This window comes from Diuraphis noxia, unplaced genomic scaffold, assembly GCF_037042655.1.
Source record: "Diuraphis noxia isolate RWA-SAM2 unplaced genomic scaffold, SU_Dnox_SAM2 contig0002, whole genome shotgun sequence".
In the NCBI taxonomy this organism is placed as follows: domain Eukaryota; kingdom Metazoa; phylum Arthropoda; class Insecta; order Hemiptera; family Aphididae; genus Diuraphis; species Diuraphis noxia.
The window spans coordinates 39,336,466-39,360,121 of NW_028301712.1; the positions used below are offsets into that span (position 1 = coordinate 39,336,466).

Genomic DNA, 23,656 nt, shown 5'->3' on the forward strand with positions numbered 1-23,656 from the left:
AGCATGTCGATTGAATTTGTGTCAAACATGGTATCGAAAAATAAATTCTATTCCAATACTTCATAAAGAGTACAAAAATAATAATTCAGAGATTGGGAAGTGGTTTAAAATGTTTTTCGGATCACCGTGTTTACCTGTATAGACAGTGGCAAATTTGAGGAGGGGAGGTTAGTGGCGAATACACCTCTTTCTTTTTTTACTTAAAAAGTAGCACCGTATGATAAAATGAATGTGAAATTCGTAAGTCATAACTATAACTATAACTTCAAACTTGTAAATAAATGATATACGAGTAAAAAAATGTATTTTTTTTAAATAGGTATGAAAATCGGAAATGTGTATTCTGTTACGTCTTTGTTAGAACCTATCAATCTATGATACGAATTCGCCCCTTCCTCAAATGATCTTCAGATCCGCTACAGATTATAAATTTAGTTTATATTGGCGTTTTAATTGATGATCTAATATTGTATACAAAATGCATGGAATTTTCAAATTCGGAGGTTCCGAGTTGCGTGCGAAAATCGTTTTCTGGGTCGAATTGCGTGCGTGGTATTTTCATAACAGGGTTGAGTTGCGTGCGCGGTTCTTCTGTGAGAGAACCGAGTTGCGTACGAGATACAGTGTTGATGCCGCACAGTGTGCCAGATTTATTTACACTAAATAATTAAAGAATACATTTATTCTTCGAATACAAATTATTAAAACAATATTAATTCAAGTGATAATACAATAAAATTATTAGGTATCTCGTAAAAACGATTATATTGAAATATTTTATATGAGTAGCAAAAAATTTCAATAAATTCCAAACGAGTTAACATTTTATTTTGAAATTGATGCATATAGAATATAGATCGTTTAATATTATTTATCAGCTTATATCTTATTGCCGAAAAATCCCATTCCCTGCATAGTACATAATACCATATGATAATACCCATATATAGCTATCATATCAGATACAGATATTACGATACCGGTTGTCTTTAAATAAAATATACGCACGTAATTCAGCTCTGTCATGAAGAAACCACGCACGCAATTCGGCTGTGTCTCGAAAAAACCGCGCACGCAATTCGGTTGTTGTCAAACATAGTTCTTTTTTTCCGCACGCAATTCGAATGCAACCATTCAAATTACATAGGTAGGTACTTGAAAATAACGTTGATACTGAACAATTTCCTCCTTTAATGTGGTCTAAAGAACCTAATGGTAAAAAAAAAAAAAAACAACTAACGGTTATTGAATCTAACTTCGGTTTGAATTTAATATGCCACATCCATCTATATCATTCAATTTGTCCAAATAAAAACTATTTATTTAAATATAGATAGTAATTACTTTATATTTTTAGATTGGTGACTTAATACTTAATAGATCAACAAATGATTAATAAAGTGAAAATGCGAGAAATTAAGAAGGGAACTGAAGCAATACATTATGGAAATGTGATCGAAAACGATAAGTAAATTTAATGAAATCTAAAAAAAAAGTTTAAACCAATATAGCTATCCACAATATTCAAATTTAAATTATTAAATTTGTATTACTATCTGAATATTTACTCCGTGTCTTATAGCCTATATAGGCATCCCGACTGTCGATTAGTTGACTTTAATAAAAGTTGGTTCTCTTTCTTAATTATTAAAATTAATGGCTATTTTAATTTTTTAATTTTAATTATTTTTATGGAATGTTATTAAATTTAATTCTATTTAATATATTTTTAAATAATAATGCTATATTTAATAAATGTGTGCGGTATGGTACTATTTTTTGTGTGCGGCATTAAACTATACTTTTTATAAATCTATGTGGTACCTATTGTACTATACGTCAGCAATCAACAAGAACATTTTGGACGTACACCATTGGCGATCAGACAAGAAAAGGAATAAAGGAAATCTACGCCTCCACGATGATCTTTATACAATATTCATATCCAATAAAGTTCATGTTATTGATTTTTTTTTATATACATAGTAATAATTTGATAGGTACAATATAAATATATTTAAATAAAAAAAAAATATAATTTTTTTCAGAAAAAATACAATTATCATTTTGGTACATAATACAATAGTCTAGATAAGATTTAATAATAAAAATATAAATTTCGTTTATATTTTTAATTTATGGATTTAAGGACGTATGGATTACCCATTCATGATGTAAATAAATATATAATATTAAATAGCATTTCCAAATGAAGGAGCTAAATCCTTTTAGCCCACATTGATCCGCGCCTTAATATGCATATCCAGAAACCGTACTCGTAGATGTTATGTCAGTATGTGCCTAAATTGAAAATTACTATACTGTGAAAGGCGTGTGTCCAGACTGTGCCACTGTGGTTACCATCTTCAGACACCGCACCAATTCTCGCATTTACATAATATTATGTATAATATGAAAGCAAACACAATAATATGAAATGGAATGCGCAATAGCGATGGTGCAGTGCCGAAAAAAAAAATAACATTTTGACTACCTAAACCGCAATTCGCAATCAGATCAAGTATGTGCGGCGGCAAAGATCTGTGGTGGGGCATCGGTGGCTGAGTCGCGGAGTAATAACACGGTTTGGTGCGAGCTTGAACTTGACCTCGTCGTTGTCGTCGTCCGTCAGCCGGTCGCGGCGCTCGTCGTCGACGGCAGATGACCGAACCGACCACCAGGCGGCGCTTCAGCGCAAGCTCGACGTCGGCGAGTTACGACCGCCGCCGGGTGAAAGCTTGCCGGCGCGCGGCAGACGTACCGCGCGTGCCCTGCCGACCGAACGTCTGATCGTGTCATCGCCGCGGCAACTCCTGTGTATGTTTACCTGTGTATGCGTGTGTGTGTGTGTGTGTGTATATAAATAAGCTCCACCGTCGCATAGTCGCTGGCCACAGGTTGTACCGCTGAAGATCTGCGATCGACTCCGGGAAATAACGTGCGTTGAACGTCGCCCACGATCATGTCGGTGCCGTCACCGTCGCTTTTGGCGTCAACATCGCGATAGACGGCGGACGCGTGAGCGTGACACGACATACTGACAGAGTTAGTTGACGATACATTGACGACGACAACGACAACAACGATGACGATGATGATATCGTCGGAAAATGATTGAATCGGCAGTCACTCTGTTACACGAGGTGAGCGCAATACCACCCTGGTAACGTGATACGATTAATTATGTACTATGTTTACTGTTACGACCTGTATGATAGTATTATGATGATGATGGTGCCTTGGTGGTATTACATAATTGTGGTACTATGATGAGCGTGTACCGGGCTGGTACGACCCGGGCGGTCGGGTTTGTTGTCTTTAGCCGGGACGCGCAAGCAATCGATCGCGTGCAGCCCTATTATACCGCCCCCGCGGATACAACGGCAGCCGCCCTCGTGTCGGCCACGTGACGGTTACGCGGTGGTGCTACGCGTACGACGGTATACGCGCTATAGGTACACGTATTTCGCGTGCCGCCGTCTCCATGGTAACCGCGCGCGTAGCCGGCCGGCAGCGATGTCGATCTCTCAGATTTCTTGTGTTTTTGGGGTTGGCTCGCAGTATCTAAACGTCGGTGCAATGTGGGGCGTTTAGAGGGGTAATGTTTCGAATTCAAACGGGGTCGTTTTTGCTCGGCTAATCGCGGTGATGACAAAATGTCCGGACAGCAAAACACTGTTTTTGTATTATAGTTTATTCATATTATATTCGTCGCCGTTACCTATTTTATCGCTTCATGTACAGGTACCTATACACCTTTAAATCTCACCTGATATGTTATTCTGTGTGCAACTGAATGTGTTACTTGGTTCTTACTTCTTAGTACCCTCGTCCTGAATAATGCCACCGGTGGTGAATAAAAAATATTTGTAAAAAAAAAGAAGTTACAAATGTGCACCTGTCAATGATCGGCATAAATTCGATGATAACAAGACGTAACAACTTCCATAATGTTACTACTATTATTGTAGTTCTACAACTCGCCTTCGCCGGTCGTACGTTTTATATAACAACATAGACGACTTGGGTTTCACAACACGTGCTATATATATACAAATATAATACGTGTGCTGTAGACGTATGTCGTATATTACAGTGTAATATTATACGGATTCTCGGCAGCAACACCGAAAACCGGTGTCTGTGCAGGTAATGGTCGCGATACAAACGGATATGATTATACGTATTTAGCCCACGATAGCGTGTTTGAATTCATCGATTATATTATTATTTTAATCCCGTTTCGCTGAAGGAGACGCCGCTTATTATTATCATCATCATCGATTTTGCACATGGTATCCGTACGCAATCGCGTTGAGTCGTCCGACAGCTGCAGCTGCACATTTGTCGAACAACGCAATTATTTCAGATTGCATCGAAATTAGCATTTCAGTACAAAAATTGACTGCTAAATAATTTCAAAACCGTCTGGTGACGACTAACGGGTCATTGTAACGGTCATGTGACGTGTTGGCGTGCTGCATACATTTGATTTTGCTACACTAGCAATAGATATATTATGCTCTAATCCGGTCGTCACATCTATAGTAATAATAATTATAATAATAGCCGTCGAGGGACACATAATAATTTATTTGTAGTTATTGTTCTCCTCGTTAATGTACGATTTAATTTCGCCGGGAAACGATTTAAACGGACGTGAGTAGAATACGGTTTGATGCGTTGATCTCAGCAATTTTCTAATCGAGGAAAATAATTGAACCAATTCCGTATACTTAAGCGGTTGTTAATGTATCACCATTGCCAAGCGTCTGAACATTTACTTTCAAGCATTTTTTCTTCTATCCGAAAAGTTAATAAGTGTTTACTGCGAAAACGTTCCGATAGTTTTATTATTTTTATGGATCTTTTTCTCTCAAATCTATGAGGTATTATTTATGTTATGATCAATAATTTATCACCATTGTTTACGCCGGTTGTCGTGTAATTTATGCCGAGAAATGTAGGCGGATAAAAGGTCACTACTGCTCACTATAGTCTCACTACCACCCTACTTCATACTACAATAAAAAAATATGAAATAACTTTATAGATTTTAAGACAATATAGGTAGGTAAGAAATTATCTATTAGGATAATAAATTATAAGGGCAGCTGTGAGATATATTTAAAACATTTAAATGTGAGAAAACAATAATATATCCCACTCCTACACAGAATTTTCAAAAAAATTTTCCTAGGAGTGATTGAATAAAAATTCTTAAAACGTTAAATAAAATACAGCATTATTATTTTTATTTGCAAATTTAATTTATTTATAACTAAAAATTTAATAATATCTATATCAAATTAAATATTGTGATGATTCAACAAAATATGCTAAAAATTAAAAATTTTGATTATTTTAATTTCTAGTTCTATTATTTAGTAGTATAGAACCATTTTTTCATGTTGAAAATAAATATTGTAAACAATCTATGTTAATTATACCTTATAAACTATATATTTTATCATTTTTAATCATCATCAATAATAATAATGTAATAAGTAATGTTTTGTATTGTATTCCAATATACCTAGATAGTTATCTACAAAAAGTATATCGACTTTGGTAGTTATGTTATCCTATGTTATTGTTCAATAAAAAAAAGAAATGCGTTTCGATGTTATTGTAAAAATATAAATCATTGGTCTAAGATCGTATTATTACTAGGTAAGTATTCTATCTAAGGATGTAGTCATTTAATGTATTGAAATTATTTGTCAATTTAATGTCTTAATTTATCAGTATATTTTATTTTTGGGATTTTGTGTTCTTTGGATTTTTATTTCGATTACCATTTCTAATGGAGCAACGTCCCTCCAAATCTTTTGTTTATCTGGATCGTTAATGCCTTAAGTTGTGTGTTTAATTCTTACGTTTACTTTTCGAGAACGATGAACTTGGCGCGTTTTTAGAAATGTGTTAGCAATTAAATTAGTTTTTCATTATTCCAGCGCTTGGATTAAGAGTTCAGTGATAAAAGGGGAAGAAGGAACACGATAATATTTTTAGATCATAATACAATATATAATAACTCACACAACTGTAAAAAGATAATTAAGGCTACACGCTATGCGCTTATCTGTTTAATTTAGGAAAAGCAGAAAGTGCAAAGACACAATTAAATATTGTGACTATTATAACGAGATTAACATTGAATTGTTTAATTAGTTCTATTCATAATACTCGTATTAACGGTACAAACGATACAGGTAGTTGAGTCTGTTTTTATAATACTCTAAATAATACTTTCATATTTCCCATATGAAACCTATACTAATGACTTCAATTTTTTTGAATTTGTTGATTGAATTATATTCATAAATAGTTTTAATTTTAGATAACTTTTTTTAAATGTTGACCTAATTTTAAGTACTTACATTGCGATAATTACTCCAATTAAAAATATCTTAACCATTGAACTCTGCTGTGGGAACTGCTAAAATTATTTAATAAATCGAAGTGCAACCAATTTCCAGAGCTTATACAAGTCAAAAGTTAATTGCATTACTTCATTATGACAATCATTATTTTATATAAGTAGTCAAAAATAAAATATTTAAATAAGACAGATATAAAAAATAGGTATATTAATATATATTTATAATAATATAATATAGCTTCACATTTTGAAATTAAAAACTGTGTAGAAATGTCTGTTATGACGTTATGTTATATTGTTTTTTTTTTTTTTTTTGTATTGAATCACTTAGTTAAAAGTATAAGATAAAATTAGGATTAATAACCAGACAGATTAAAACTATCATACACCATTTTTTGGTATTTTAAAATCCATCATCGTTAGGCTTGCTTATAATGAGAACAAAAGTTTAGTTATAAACGGGATACGAAGAGTTCAAAGCAAATATTTCTAAGCTATTGGTATCCACTATCCAGTTCAACTGAACAAAAGACATTTTTATACAAAACCTATTCGTCCTAGCTAATGTACATTAGACTGCATTTACATTATGCGCCAGTGGATTGTATATAAATAGTTTTGACCCTCTTTATTTGAACTACAGTTGAACATAAATAACACAGACGCTATAAACCAGTGTCTTTCAGAAAAATAAAAAAAGTCTGTTAACTATCTGACTACCAAAGTCCTATGAAATGTAAAATGTCGTTGTGGTTGTACGATATTGCTCGAACTATTATATGTGTTGTTCGTACTTCAAGAGGTATATTGTGTTTACGAGTTATCGATCAACTTAATTAAGAGTTTAAGACTACTGCAGTAATCACTAAAAAGCATACCGTACGCATTTTCTTTATTGTCTGCAATTGCACTTTCCGTTCTAAACTACAATTTAAAACCATAATTTATAGAAGAGTATTCGCACAAACACGATATGTCGATGTAATACTATCAATTAGGAAGTTTTTAACAATACCTAATAATAAATTTATATAAAACTGGACGTAATTAAGTATCTAACGCCAAACGTGTATGTGATTAATTATGTTGTTATAAATATAAACTTTTCGTTAAGTGGACGATGGTTACAGCCTTACAGGTTTGTCGGACGATAAATATGGTTTGCGTGAAGTCAGAAAAAAAATGTAATTTCATCAATTAGGTATCTAAATTATAATACATCATAATATCATGAAAATCGTGTGAATAAAGCAGCTACAATTATTTTATGTCACAGCGAAGTGTAAACTATGGTAATAAACAAATAACTACTTATAGCATAATTTAAAACAATATTTTCAACTGAAAATGTGTTGATAATATAATCAACATTCAATTAGTTATAGCCTTATAGGTACCATCTATATAATGTTGAGTCTAATAGATGATATTATGTAATAGACAATGGGTATAGTGTTAAACGTTAATAGACGTTTGATGAATTTTGATAATTACAGATAATAGATTACATTAAAATCTAATGGTATCATTCTAGTTTATAAATATTATTGAGTAGGTACTTATATAGTTATATCTAATATAAATGTCATATAAAATATGCTTTGAAGTTAAAATCTATTTGATAGGCATATCTAAATTATATAGACCCAAATACTTGAATTTGTTAATTGTATAATTGACTATACCTATAGTATAATACCTTAAAATATGTAAACTATTTATCTATAATTCTATACAAACATTAAATACAACTTATTTAATTATATGATATTATAAGCAGCCTATACGGCAAATACATTATACCTGTTATTAGTACTTTTAAATTTAAATTATATTTTTAAATATGATAAAATTACTATTTGGATTTTGTTGTATGTGCTTCTTCAGAATTTATAATGTATTCAATAACTTTCAATACTTTCATGTGTTTTGTATTAAAGGCATTATTTACTATAAGAAGAATAACAGTGGGGTTAAAAGTACACTTCAGGCTGCTTTTTTAATAGGTACTACAAATTTAAATATATTCAGTATTCACAATAACTTTATTAAAGCTTTATAATGAACCACTTATTAGTTAACTAATAATATAGTACCTAAATGTAATTTGTATTATGTTCGTTAAAAGTTTCATAAAACTTAAGTATCTTGGATACTTAAAAAACTTTAAACCATTGTAAAAGTACTGTGAAAAATTAATTAAGTATGTCACAAACTTGCTATATTACCTAATAAATTATTAAAGTACTATTATATACAGTATTGTGGTTAAAAATAAAAATAACTTTTAAATATTATTTAATTGTTATAATACAGCTATAGTGCTTAATTATTTTCTTCATTTTTTAAACTTTTGATAAAAAATGTATAATTTATAATACATACCTATTAGAAAAATTGTATACATTTTGAATTGTTATTAACTTAACTCTTGGTTCAACTTAAATCTTAAACCTATTTCACATTTCGTCAAAAAATATTTTTTTCCAAAATAATAATTATAAATAAATATTTGATTAGTGCTTATAGTTTTTATTCAATAACATGCTAGTAGTGTACCCACCTTTTATTCATTACATTAAAGATCTACCTACTTTAAACTTATCGTATTAATTTGATCAGATATAAAATAGTAACTAACTATTAAATAACTAGATTTTATTTAAAAAAAATATAAATATATAGTAGGTACTTATACGAATTCATCTTTTCACAAGTAGCTTCACATGTGTTTGATTTATTATTCGTGCTTAACTTTGGTTATTATATTATATATAATAGTGTTTCTCTTGACATTAAAAATATGTCGACGGAATATAACATACAGCATTATACCTTTCAAAAATGGATGATGTGAAACAGTGGAAAACTAGAATAACATATCGTATAATGTAAAGTGGATAGTTTTAACAAAGGCTTGATATTAAATTATTTTCATATCGCTAATTATAGTGTCGTCGAGGACGATAAATCTATTAGCTTGACTTCGTTAAATGTATTTATGTCATTTTGTTACGTGTAATAGTCGTTCGAAATGATTTGCAATCGCTACACTTCACAGACGAAATCCATTGCTTATCTAAGTTCACAGATCGCCAGATCACAGTAAAATGTGAAACGAATGAAGCTTTATCAAGTAGGTACTTAGACGCTTATTACGTACGTAAATACGATCGCCAGTTCATCATTTATATGCGTTGTTTTTATTATCGGCTTTTTATCTATTGCTTCTAGGTCGTTAAATTTCTAGTACTCTTCCGACAAACGCTACAATATACGATAACAATACATATTATTAATTTATCGCCGCAGTCGATAACCATATCAAACACAATAATAATATAATATTCGCATGTTTAGATTATTGTTTTTTTTTTTTTTTTTTTTTTTTTTTTTTTTTAATGCGATTTCGATTCGAATTGCAAGTGTGTTTGGCTGTGCAGTCGATAAGGGTCAACAGTGTTTCGTGTTTCACGATGGGTCTTGCGTGTGTTGTGTTAATCGAAACTACTTGTTAAATGCACAGTACACAGACTTCCGCGTGAAGAACACCACAATACAGCGAATGAAAGTAAGAGAGAGGGAGAGAGAGAGAGAGAAAAGATTTAAGACACGACCATCTCATCGGTCCACCGTGTTCGTCAAGAACAAAAGTATTATTATTATTTTTTTTTACGATCCTGGGAAAACGAAATACACCAAGATGACGGTCAAATTTATCGACTTATTTTTGTGTTTACGTTATAATACTTTTCATATTGTGTACCAACTTAAATCTTCTCGATATTACATAATATTATGCCTCTGCTCTCGTACCTAAAAGCACAAGACGTAATTTTATATATTATTATTATACCGTTTGTCGTCACGTCAGATACGATTTATTCTTCGGTTTAATATATACGTCTGGCCATATAACTGACTTGTAGAAATAGTATGCAGTTGACAACGACGAGTGTTGGACTGAAAACAATCTTAAATAATGTTCATAATTTAAAATGTTACGTATTCTATATCATCCCGCGCTTCTCGTCTGTTATTGGACCGTTTTATTTTCGTCTAGAATATTATTCATCGTTAGGTATCGCATTTTGTCTCGCTAATAGAAATATACATAATTTTCTATTTTCTATTTGTATTTGGAGGGTTTCGCATTTAAATTTGTTATGAAAGCGTTAAACACTTTAGACAATGCCTTTCTAAGACATAAAAATATAATTTTTATCCAACAGCCACAGATTAATGATAAAGAAAAATTGAAGAGTAGGCTAAAAACCTGTGTTGTTGAAGCCTTAATAAACTTTGAAAAAAAAAAAAAAAAAAATTGAAGAAAAATTTGATTTCATACTTTAAATAAAATTAAACGTTTAAATTCTTTTTTTAATGTACTGACGTATTTTGTGCAGAAGTTCTCACATGGCACATTACACATATTTTATAACCAAACGTGGTTTCTTATTAGTTATTAGTAATCTAAGAAATAATTTACAATATTATAACTATTATAACTTCAATAACTAACAACTTCCTCCAAATAGACAAAGACCAGACGGAAAAATATATTAAAATAATTTTGTATATATAAATTACCATTACACACATAAAGACAGTTTACATTATATTTTATTTTTGTATAATATGTTCATTGTGCATGTATTATTATTATGTCTAAAACGTATAATGATAATATTTTGGACAGTCCAATTTCTCGATTTGCATGGATTATTTTTGTGGTTAACAGTCAGTTGTGATTAGTGGTTTAATATGTTCACATACTCTCCGAATACATATATTCGAGTATCATTGAATAACATATATTAACTGTGGGCTAATATATTATTATTGTTATTTACGGAATGTTTAAATTTTTAAAACCAAAACAGCTAGCCAGATATTATTTCTATTGAAAATAATTGAGACGCACGCTTATTATAAACGTTCAATTTTTTAAAAGATATATCTTTTGTATTAGTTAGTGTATCTATATTTCACTTTGGGTAGTTTAAAAATTTACAAAACAGTTTACAAAAAATCATAAAACAACCCCCAAAACATAACATTAGAAAAAATATCTATACCTTTGCTATAGCAAACTATTATAGACTACTATAGGTTTAATATATAATACCTTATAGTAGGCTATAATATATAAAATATAATATCATATATCACATTTCAAAAAGTATTGATTAATATATTATGAGATTAGGTATATAATATAGTCTGATAATATTATAGTGATACCCTCGAAAAATATTTTTTGGGATTCAGTTATTAAATTAATTAAGTTATAGAATTTGTATTAGTTGTTTATCCATTTATCCTTAAAATGGATTCAACAAACTTACTAACCTTTATAAATCTATGCACTTGCCTATATGGCTATATACATATACATAATTTATTCATAAATTATAGGCTAAATTTAAGCAGTTTTAATGCGATTAATGAATATGTGTATGAGTTTAATCAAAATCCTAGTAATTTTGGACTTAATATTATGCCAGTCACTAGATTTTTTATATAAGTACCGTGTTCAGGGTCAGCGAAAGCTATGTGCCTGGGTGACTGTACGGAAAGGGGCGCCCAACTAAAAATATATTTCAATTTCATTTATCTTAAACTAATTTCTAATATTATATAATATACTTTAATAAAATAAAATATTAACTACCTAAGTAAAATATAACTAAGTGTCAAATTTAAAACTATTTTTATAATCATGTAATAAAGTTATATTAAATACAAAATGCATATTATTCTTATTTAATCTTACTAAGAAACTAAATTTTACTTTTACTAGGTCAGGGGCTAGAGGACACTAAAAAATGGTTTTAATCTGTCAATACTTCTAGCGCCTACTTACTACTTAGCTGATAAATGATAATACGAGTACTAGCGTTATAATACTATTTTTATAGTCCAATTTTCTTTCCATCATAAGGGTATTATTTAACTTAAATATATAAAATCATAGTTTTTATTTTTTGTAAACAATTTAACCTTTGATAAAAAAAATAACTTTTTTGTTAGTCATTAACTCATAATTCACAAGTCATAATTATTGTAGACGGCGGTGCGTCAGGGAAACGGTATGTTGACTTATAGATATTTTTATGTTATAAGTTTATAAGGTAGGCTAGGTACCTATCTACATGAGATAAATTTAAAAAATTCAAAAAATGTAAATATGCAAAATACTCATATTGTATTAAAATATAAATACACTCCATAAAAGGAAAACAGGAAAGAGGAAACCAAAAAAAATTAAACCCGTTAGGTTTCTTAACATTTAATTTATGTATTCAATTACAATATGTATCGTAGAACACATTGACACAATCCCCGATGACGTGTTTATAATAATAATATGTAAACTCTATTTGTAATTCAGTAATTGCTTTCATTCCTTGTATAATTTATTTTTTAATTATTATACATAGAAATTAATTATGTAGAAATAAATTGCTTCATTTCAAGGAACACAATTTGAACAGACTTTTATTGTATTAAGCAATGCTGAAGTATTTATAAACACAATTGAGTTTAGAATGTTTAGATATGTCGCACTTCCTGTGTCAGTTATATTATTATTATTGGTTCAGATTTCAGGTATAAATTTTTACATGATAAATGTTATTATTATTATAATTTTAAATTAAGGTGAAAATATTTGGTGGTTGAAAGCCTAAATACGTGTTAAAATTATAAGTGTTAGTTTTAATACTCTGTAAAATAAAAATAAATAATCACTATTTTGTGGTACAAAACAAATTATATAATTCATTTGAAGTATTAATAATACAATTATTGTCAGGAGAGTAGTGTTTTTTTTTTATACACCTATATCCTATTATTATAAGCCTACCACATAGACATAATATATTTAATTTGATATTTACTTACTATATTATATTGATATGACCGAGCATACGCCTAAGACTATTAAAAATAATATCAACAATATTATTGTATACATTTTTGAACAATGTGATTTCTTTAATATAAATAAATAGAAGTGTTTCCCGTTAATAATTATTAAATATTTATATTATCTACCAAGTATATTCTACATTTTTCAGAATACCATTAGTGTAGATATTTAAAGTAAATTTTAAACTTATATTGTTATATCTCACACCTAATACGTAGACAAGTTGCTATTAGCATCTTTAACGAGTTTGCAAAAATGTTCACAATATACAAGTTGTCGTAAATCGTTATTTTGTTATAATGAGGAATATTGGAAAATAATACTGTACCCATTTGATAAATGTGACTAATGAACATTATGATTTATTTTATTTTTCTTAGTACATATTATGTTTATATTTTTTAGAACAGCACTATAGTTATTAGATATGCGGCTATTGTTGATTATAAAAGGTGTAAAAATCGATGGTTGGTTATTAACTCACGGAAGTTAAATATAAATAATAATATAATTTTATCGTAATCGGTGGAAAAACGCCAAGGAAAAGGAAAAAAAAAATAAATAACCAATACGAATCGTTATAGTATTATTATTATGCAATATGCGACCAATATTAGACCGACGAAAAGCTTAATGACGCGCTTGGTGGTACTCTCAATCATAATATTATAATATGCTTATGCATACGCATCTGTCGAGAAATTAGCCACGGGCGTATGTGTAATAATCACCCTATATCCGGATAATAATAATTATATTGTAATATACTAATATCATATACACACGATGAGTGGCGCATACTCGACTGAGTCTTTGCACAAACACATATTGTTATTAATTTTTTATGATTTTCCCTGTACGAAATGTTTATATGTCTGTGATATAAAAAATGCGTAAAAAAAGAGGAAACAAAAAAAAGTAGATTCATATAATATGTAACAAACACGCACGGTGATTATGCCTGTATGTATACCAAAAACCATCCTTTTCGTACTTTGACCATCGAAAACGACCATCGAAAACGACCACCGACATCGTACATCGTCGGATAATCGGAAATTGCGGGTTACGTTCGGTTGCCCACAACTGCGGACGTTAGTGCTGCGCATGCGGTGAATAACGTCGGTGGGCATAGGTACATTAATTCGAAACTAATTGCATTACCACAGAAATATATTCGGATCGCCATAAATCTTCTTCAAAAACCGAAGGTTAGCGAAAGCGAATTCAACAAAAAACGTCACCTGTTGCGTTATTAGGTACTATTACTCGACGTGGTTCGATTGGATTCGAAACTTTTGACCGTGAAAGCAGACAAACAAAACATATATATAATCATTACACTATACCTATACACGACTATAATGACTCACTAACATCTTAAAAAGACGTCCCCCATAGATCGACCCCGGTATACAGATTTTATTTTTTATTTTTGGCAACGGTTTAAGTTTAATACTCTTGAGCACACCGATCGACCTATATATATATATATATGATTGTATTGTGGACAGCCACGCAATGTCGCAATATCATAATTTGAACTACATATCAGTCCGTTAAAAATAACGATGACATCGACTTGTCTTCGGTTGAAATTCAGAATTTTTTCTGTATAGAAATAAATTATATTTATTTATATGAAACATAATCACTAATCATGGATAATAAATATAAATCAATAATAATGTAGTGCCTACTTATTTCATGAACGTCTTTCCAAAGATGGAAAACAATAAATAATGATATATTTATACCTATAATATTGTAAAAAACGCATTGTTTCAACGTTCACTGCACCGCCGCATTTGTACCCATTCAGATCGAATACATATAAACATTTCTGTTTTACTGTACTGTCTGTTTTATTTATGTCATATTAGATTTTTATAATAATTATGCTCATTGCTCTTGAATGCATTTTACAGTTATCTAAATTGAATACTCAAAAATTATTGATATTATAATTATTAATTACTACGAATAATTTGCTTATTCGAGACCTCATCGACGGACTTAAATTAGATGTATTTTTATTTAAAATACCTACTGAAATTTATTCACCGAAGACGGACCATAATTATAAAATCAATATTTAAAATTGTTTAACCGGTTATTTAAAATATAAAAAATAAATGATGTAGCAAAATTTCATAAAATAATACAATAGAACATATAATTTTCATGGAAGTACCTACCTAATTTAAATATATATATAAAATTGTATTAAATTCTTTGAGAATTTTCAAAGAAATTAAAATACTAAGCGCAATTTTATGTTTTTAATATTAACATACTCGTATACTTTTTATATTCAATGAAATATTATAATATAATCGCAATAAAATTAATAGACTAATAATTTATCCAAATTATTATGCCAGAATTAAATGACCAACACTCTAAGGTAGTATAACTGTATAACTGACCGATACTGATCTTATCATATATATATACTTCTTCACATTTTTAATTATTTATACTAAAAAAGTAATCAATAGTTACTGTGAACTTGTATGTACCACAATTATTGAATCTTTTATAATTATTATAATATAATATAAAACATAAGTATATATATTATTATATAAATATCAGGTATATATTAAATAATTTATCAATCACGAAACCAAACCGTGGTCTATAACCATAACGTGGATTCTTTGAAATCATGCGCAAAAAACGCTGAAAAGAATAAGCATTTTCCAGAATGTTGTTAATATTTTGTTGGAGACTCCGTTTAACCTTGGATTTGGAATAGTATTATAATATGTCAGATTCAAAAACATTCATAATAATATAGTATATTTTACGGGACGTTTTACAAAACTATAATTTTGTTTATTTTGAGTTATTTTTTTCCATCGCAATACATTATAATATTATATTCATAATATGATGTGTTTCATTTGTTTCCACAATATGTTTATTTATTATATTACTCGCACTTATACGCTAAGTATAACAAATTAACTTTCATTACAATACAAACACAATAATAATATATTGGATAATAAATCATACCACATATCGTCGGTTGTCTTGTACATGTATACAATACCACACGGTTTCTTTTCAACTTTTTATTATTATTATTATTATTTGCCAAAGGTTTAAATCGTTTTTGTATGGCATATTTTTATTTCGGGTCAAAGATTTTTCATCCCCTCTGTTAAATTCGTGCGCAGAATTTAATTTATATGATCTTTGGTTATACCAGCCCTGTTTTATTTGCATCATTAAAACGATTCATTACACCATCAAGTGAAGGTTCGGTTTGAACAATAAACTTGATACAAGTTCTTAGCTAATTCTCTGTTTTATGCAGACGTCATTCCCGAGTTGCGGGAATAATAAGGTGGGGTAGAAAAACTCATTAATATCGCAATGACTCATATTTATAATTAACATAAACCATTTGGAAAATCAACAAATTATGCGTAGGTACCAGCAGTATATATATATTATATTATACTGAAAATATTGCTCTGCAAATTCATGACATTACATGCAATTCTAATGTTTATGTTTGTATGTAACCTACGCTATTACATGTTTACATACCTAATCCGTAATCGGTGCAGACAAATTAATGTTCAATGATTTGTCCAAACAATATATATTTGTGGTGTATATTTTCAATTAAATTCTGCATACTATAAAAATAATGTATTGTAGAATCTTATATAATTATTTTAACACAATTTGATAACATTAACATGAATGTGTTGAATAATTTTTGACATTTATAAAAAATAATAAACTTGTAGAATATGATATAATATAGTAGTCATTTATTTTATTTTATTATTGCACGACTTAAAATAGATGTTAGGGTCAGTTGTACCATCTACGGTTAAACTTCGATTATGCTTAATCAGCTGATAACAGATATTTAACCGTGCAAATTTGGTCGATTAAACTCCGGTTAACTTTAATCAGAGATGGTACAACTAGACCTTAGTAAAACATACAATTATTTTCTTACAATTTGCTTGTTTACTATATGTTCATATTGTGAATACATACGCGATCTATACGATTTGGATTTTGAGAAATTGTAAAGGGTTATTAATCATAAATATCCGAACTGTCATTGCAGTTAAACAATTATTTCGAAGAAATTAAGCCGTATATATTGTAATGTGCGTTCTAAAGTATGCTCAAGTTATTGATTTTGAATATATTCTTTAATATAAGTCTAGAGTACTTGGCGTCTACCTAACGACGGATACCAAACCCATTGATACGATAGAATGATTATAAAATATGAATATTGTTGTATATATCTTCGATGATAATAAACGTAATGAATGACAAATATTGTTGATATATTATATCAACACGGAAGTAAGCAGTAGGTCGGTAAATTTAATAATATAATGACTATTATGACTAATATGTAAGACCTTTCATATTATCATGATAATTTTCACTCAAAGAAAGTAAAATGAAACTCAGAATTACGTAGGTAGTTAAAACAGTTATATATATGAATTATGATCAATGCTTTAACGTGTTATCTTACATTCGCATTGTTACAAGTTGTAATATTTTTGCCTAATTTATAATTATTTCTCTCCCCCTTCGAATAGATCCCACATCGTGTATATTATGTCACCATAGTAAAATAAATACTATTATAATATATTACATACTTTCGTCTTTCTTACTATTTTATGTTACTACAGCAAATAAAAACGTACCTAAGTAAACTTTACAAGTAAAATTCGTTCACTTGAATTATTTTTAAATTCATTCGTATGCTGTTCACATAAATATACATGCATAATATTGTGTAGATTTCGAAATATTTCGTGCTTGGCGAACCATGAAAAGTGTATAGGTACCCGGTAAACAATAAAGGAGACAATTGCCTTGGGACGGGCAAATAGGTTTAGTCAGTTTAGTGCATATTATAGACCACCATAGTGATATGTATGTATGTATGTGTTTATTATGTTATAGGTAGTATTATGGGCGCGCATACGTGACCAAGTATAATTATTGAGTGGGCGAGCCGTGCAGTCCAATATATTAGACATAGGTATATTATGTATTATTGTGGTCGAATTGTTCAATTAAAGAGTTATATAAGGTAGAGTAAAAAAGACGATCGAATAAAATAATATGTGCAATAATCTAAGTCAGGGTGGTCCAACCTTTTGTAGTTGGCGGGCTAATTTACACTTTCATAAAAACACCGGGGGCCGCCAGAAGAAAAAATTATATTATTACCTATTTATATTTTATTTTATATAATGCACAAATTATTAATTATTATTATTATTTAATGTTTTCATGTTTAAAATTATCAAAAAATTACTAAAAAAATAAATTAGGCTAGGAATGCCTTATAACAATAAAAAAAACAACTATTTATGTGATGATTGACATTGTTTTTAACACACGGGGTCGACTGGTTAATGATTACTGATTAGATTTAGATTTAATTTAGAGAAATATTTAATGCTCGCAATTGTGTGATTGTGAATAGCATTCACGCCGTTCATCGTGTTTTATCGCGATATGATCGACACACGGAACTCCCGCCGTATATAACAATAAAATGTAAAATTTAATGTATCAATTCGTAATAAGATGGTATAAATTATATATCTTCTTATTACGATTTTGTTATAATATTATTGTGATTTAAAATTTAAATTTTAAATTGTTGGAGGTGCCAAAAAAAAAAGCTTCGCGGGCCGCGGGTTGGACCACCCTGATCTAAGTAATGTTATTCGCGTTCCTAAGCTCGCGACCGAGACGCTGAGAGCTGAGAGCTGAGAGCTATTATTTCGATTGAACTTGTTTAATATTTTTACACGCGATAAATACTCGTGCGTGGGAGTATACTCGATTTATAACACAATACATAATAGTATTCGAGAGTTTTTTCAAATATAGTTGGTACATGGAGTTAGACCTAATCAACTCTACTGTATATTTGAAATAATTATTCAACTCTATTATAATATTACGTATATATGTAGTCGGCAATAAACATTATATTAGGTACTATATTATTAGACACTTTTCAAATAAGTATTATCAAATATTATTGCTATACTGACTATGAAGAATTTATTTTCAACAAAGTTTAATATTTTTCTAGGAGTATATAATATAATTTAGGTAAGTTCGGTACTGTAATGAAAGAGTGAAAAAAACTATATACCTAACATTGTGTTATTTGATGCCCAGGCGTAGTGGCAACATTACATGGTTTAGATCTCTAGATGTCTTAAGTCCCAAAATAAAAAAATGGTCTATAGTATGTATGTAGGTCTATACTTACCATGGTTAAATAAGACAGTATTTTTAATGTTTATAAACTATTTGTTTTCGTTTTCTATACCTCTATTAATATTCAACCTAAATACTCATATAATAGATGTACATAAAAAGTCTCTAGGTACTAACTATTGCCTGTTATTATATATTTTGAATTACATTTAAACATTATTTTCCTTCTCTTTGGCAATTAAAGGGTGATTCATTTTGAGGCGATAACTATATTAATGCTCTCAAATTTGTATAATTTTCATTATTAATCTTATATTGTTTATTTTAATTTTGAAGTTTTAAATTGTATTTTTTAAATATAAAAGGAAAACTCATTGCTATTTTTTTAATTTTTTTACGTGTTAAGAAGAAGCATATGGAAGAACCTAGGTAAACCACCATTATGAAAAATTAACCAGCCCTTCCCCACAAAAAAATATCTGGCTACAAATCTTGTTAAGTATTAAATTTTGTTTTAACTAGAATACCATTTTAAATAATATATATATATATATTATAAAAGTATTTGAATACCCTATATGTATTTTAAAAGTATTCATTAAAAAATTGGTCGCTATGTAAATTTGCTTGAATATAACATAATCAAGTATAAACCACGATGAAACATTTTTTAATGAGTTTAATAAAATGTATTTTCGCTGGACATTAATGTAGTAGTGGATATTTTTATTTGTGACTATTTTTGAAGTAGACTTGTTTTGTAGACCTATTCAAAAATAAGCTATTTTTAGTATACAAAAAGACCTTCAATCGTGGCAACGCCATAAATATAACTTTTATATACTTCCGACAGTCAAACATGACGTTGTAATAATTTTTACTTAGCCTTGAAACAAATTTATGGGGTGAATTACGTGATGTCGATCCCCATCGTGATGAACAATTTATCGAAAACTGTCTATCACGCGTCGGGGTTGATCTAATGCTTGATTAACTTCTAATTCAGCATTAATGATAAATATACCATGTCGGAATAATTTTAAGATTTTAACAATGGCTGATATGCCTATGCCTGTATGTTCTTAGATCTGAGATTAATATTTCCTCACACAGACTTTATATGCGGACCTAAAACTCGTTTATGCTTGATGTATTAGAAGCTTATATGAAGTAATACGCAGCATAATATATAGTTAATGTGTTAAAATAAGCTATGAAGGTTTACAGAAAGAATAGAAACTCCACCGAGATATTCGCAGAGAATGATCGTTTTTGTATATAGGGATGTTTTTTAGTGCACAAGATGTATTATGTACCTAGTATAGTATTATACTGTCAGTGACCAGCAAGATCCATTATGTATGTAAGATTATACCTACCATTATACATAGGATTCTTGGGTTTAATCTTTTGTATTGTATTGCTAGTAGTCGTCGTCGTTTTATTATATTCAGTTGCAAGTATTATGAATCTAATGTAATGTACTAATGTACAATAACTATTTTTAATTGAGTTTGTCGGAAAATTTCACAAAACTTGTATACAATGATGATTTTTAATAAGCATAGCATATAGTATACACAATTGTAAAGCATGAAGTAACAATACGTTTTCATCATTACATGAATTTTGGAACACTTTGATGTCAAATATGACTATCAAACATTACAAAATTATATATAAATATAATATGAACGTTTATACAGTTTATAGACAATCGTATGGCAAATAACATTTAACAATTCAGCACAACTCATTGCTGATGTCTTTGTAGTCCTGCAAAAAAATGTAATTTGCTTAATTAGGTATAGTAAATGTTTAAAACTGATTGACTATAGCTATAAAATTATATTTATGTATAAATAACGGATTTTCATATTTATATAGCTCCGATTGGATAAGCTTTTTTGACGATTAATCTTCTTATAAGTTGATATACGAAATTATTAATACATTAAAAGCATATTTCAATGTTAAAGAATATTTTGGGAAAAATAATATATTTTAAGAATATATATTACCATACCGTGATTTAATTTGATTATTAATTCATAAAATATGTAATGACATAAATAAATGCAAATATATTTCTGACCTCCGTTAGTTTCAACCATTATTAAGACGAAAAGGTATAAAGCAATATTTATATGAACATAATAACATTGGTAATTAAATCAATTCTGGGAGGACAATACTTGACGTGGATTTGGGTCGAGGTGGAGTCGTCGTTGAGCTTTGAGGGAAGCGCATCTGGAAACAGGAAAGATCGATCAGACCCCAACTATCACTTAATATGATTGTTTTAATAATTGTTTGAAGATTGTGATTAATTCAATTAATTGAATTGTCTCTTATAATTTTGATGACTGTACTCTTTTCAATCATATTTAAAAAATAAAAAATATATTTATGGAAATAAAAGTTTATTTTTATGAAATTATAAAGCATAAAAATATCTTATTTTTAAGGTTTTGAGTACTTATAAATTTGGTCTATAATTATATATAATCTTTATTTCTACTTATAACTTCTGAAATGAAAAATAGTAGGTCTACCTAAATAAACAATATCTGGTGTCTGGTAATAGATAATATTATTATTCTTAATATAAATTACCAAATACAAGAAATTATTGTTTTAAATTCTGTTTATTAAGACATTACTGTATGTAAGGATATAATAACTAATAAGATGTAGATACTTTATGAGATTATAAAACATATAGATATGGTATGATAATATTCAACCAAGTTTTTTAAATATATTTAGATGTTTAGAAAAAAAAATATTATGAAACTAAAGCATCATACATATATAAGATTCAAATTTATTTTTGATTTTTAGGGAAGGGGAGCAAAATAAAATGTTTGCATCCGCCAGATGGACCCTCGTCCATCTAAATGCCACTTATATTATTATGACCTGAACGATGTGTTGGGTTCATATATGATATGGTATAAATATTACGCGCTACTATAATTCTTCGCACAAAATATAGGATATGCTGTAAGCTTGTAACCAAGTTAGGCTCTATAATAGCTGTTTGAACCTAAACAATTAAAAAAAATATTTTACTATCTAATTTTTTAAAAAAAAGAAAAGTTTTTAAAAGTTTTGAATGAAACAAAATGCTGTGACGGTGGTATACATATTTTATGTATCGTATTACAATATAATTTAATATCTTAAATCTTAAGACTACCATGCATTTATAAACTATAGTAATTCTTATGTATAGATACATGCATAATTTAATATGCATATTATTGTATATATAATACTCAACTCACGTCGTATATTACATAATATAATAATGTAGAATATTAACTTACACTATAATTTAAAATTTTTCATATAAGCAGATAGACGATACCCTCAGGTAATGTCACAACCTCACAACTTGTCACAATTGTATATTACATATTTTTATATACATATAATTATAATACCTATAACTGCACGTCATATTATATCTATTATGCTCTAATGCTCTATAGGTACCACTCGGTTGTTCGAATTTATTAGAATATGTTTAATAATAATACAACAATCATATGGTGTGTGTTTGGTGACTGTTTGCAGCAGACTGCAGTTTCCTGCTGCCCGACGACGACTTGCAGCTGCAGCCGCACGCATCAAACTGCGACCTGCCGGTGGTGAATGCCCGTCGGCTGTATTATGCTGTCGTACATGGCGCCATCCATTAGCGACAAGCCGCCAACGGTGCCCAGCCGGCTGACTCTGGAACACAAGTCGTCTGCGGCCACGGCGTACCACCGGTTCAACCGGCCGACGCCCAGTGTCGCATTCAACTTGCAGCAGCTGGATGGACACCAACCGCGTGAGGGGTTCGGTGCCTTGCCCTGCCCACCCGTACGGCGAACAATGGTCAAAGAGGACAGCGCGGGCAGCATTGCGTCGAGCGTCATCATTGACGCCGTGCTACCGGCCACGCACGAGAGTAAACGACCGGCCGCGTCCAAAAGGTTAGTTAATATTTCGTTTTATAATTTATTTCAGTTTACGAATTATTCTCACCGTTTTTTTATTTTTTATTAACCAACTCACTCTGTATAAGCTGCATAAGT

At 29.6% G+C, this 23,656-nt stretch overlaps 1 protein-coding gene across 2 annotated transcripts in view; it reads left to right on the forward strand.

Moving 5' to 3' along the window:
* The first annotated feature begins 2,739 nt into the window (after positions 1-2,739).
* LOC107164787 (uncharacterized) overlaps positions 2,740-23,656 on the forward strand; it is a 44,353-nt gene continuing 23,436 nt past the window's right edge. Inside the window, exons 1-2 of one of the 2 annotated variants that reach the window (XM_089219136.1) lie at positions 2,740-3,143; positions 23,151-23,554. In XM_089219136.1, coding sequence (XP_089075262.1) covers positions 23,229-23,554 — 326 coding nt within the window. In that variant the 5' untranslated portion in view covers positions 2,740-3,143; positions 23,151-23,228. The remainder of the gene's footprint in view (positions 3,144-23,150; positions 23,555-23,656) is intronic. The other variant, XM_089219137.1, reaches the window with a different exon arrangement.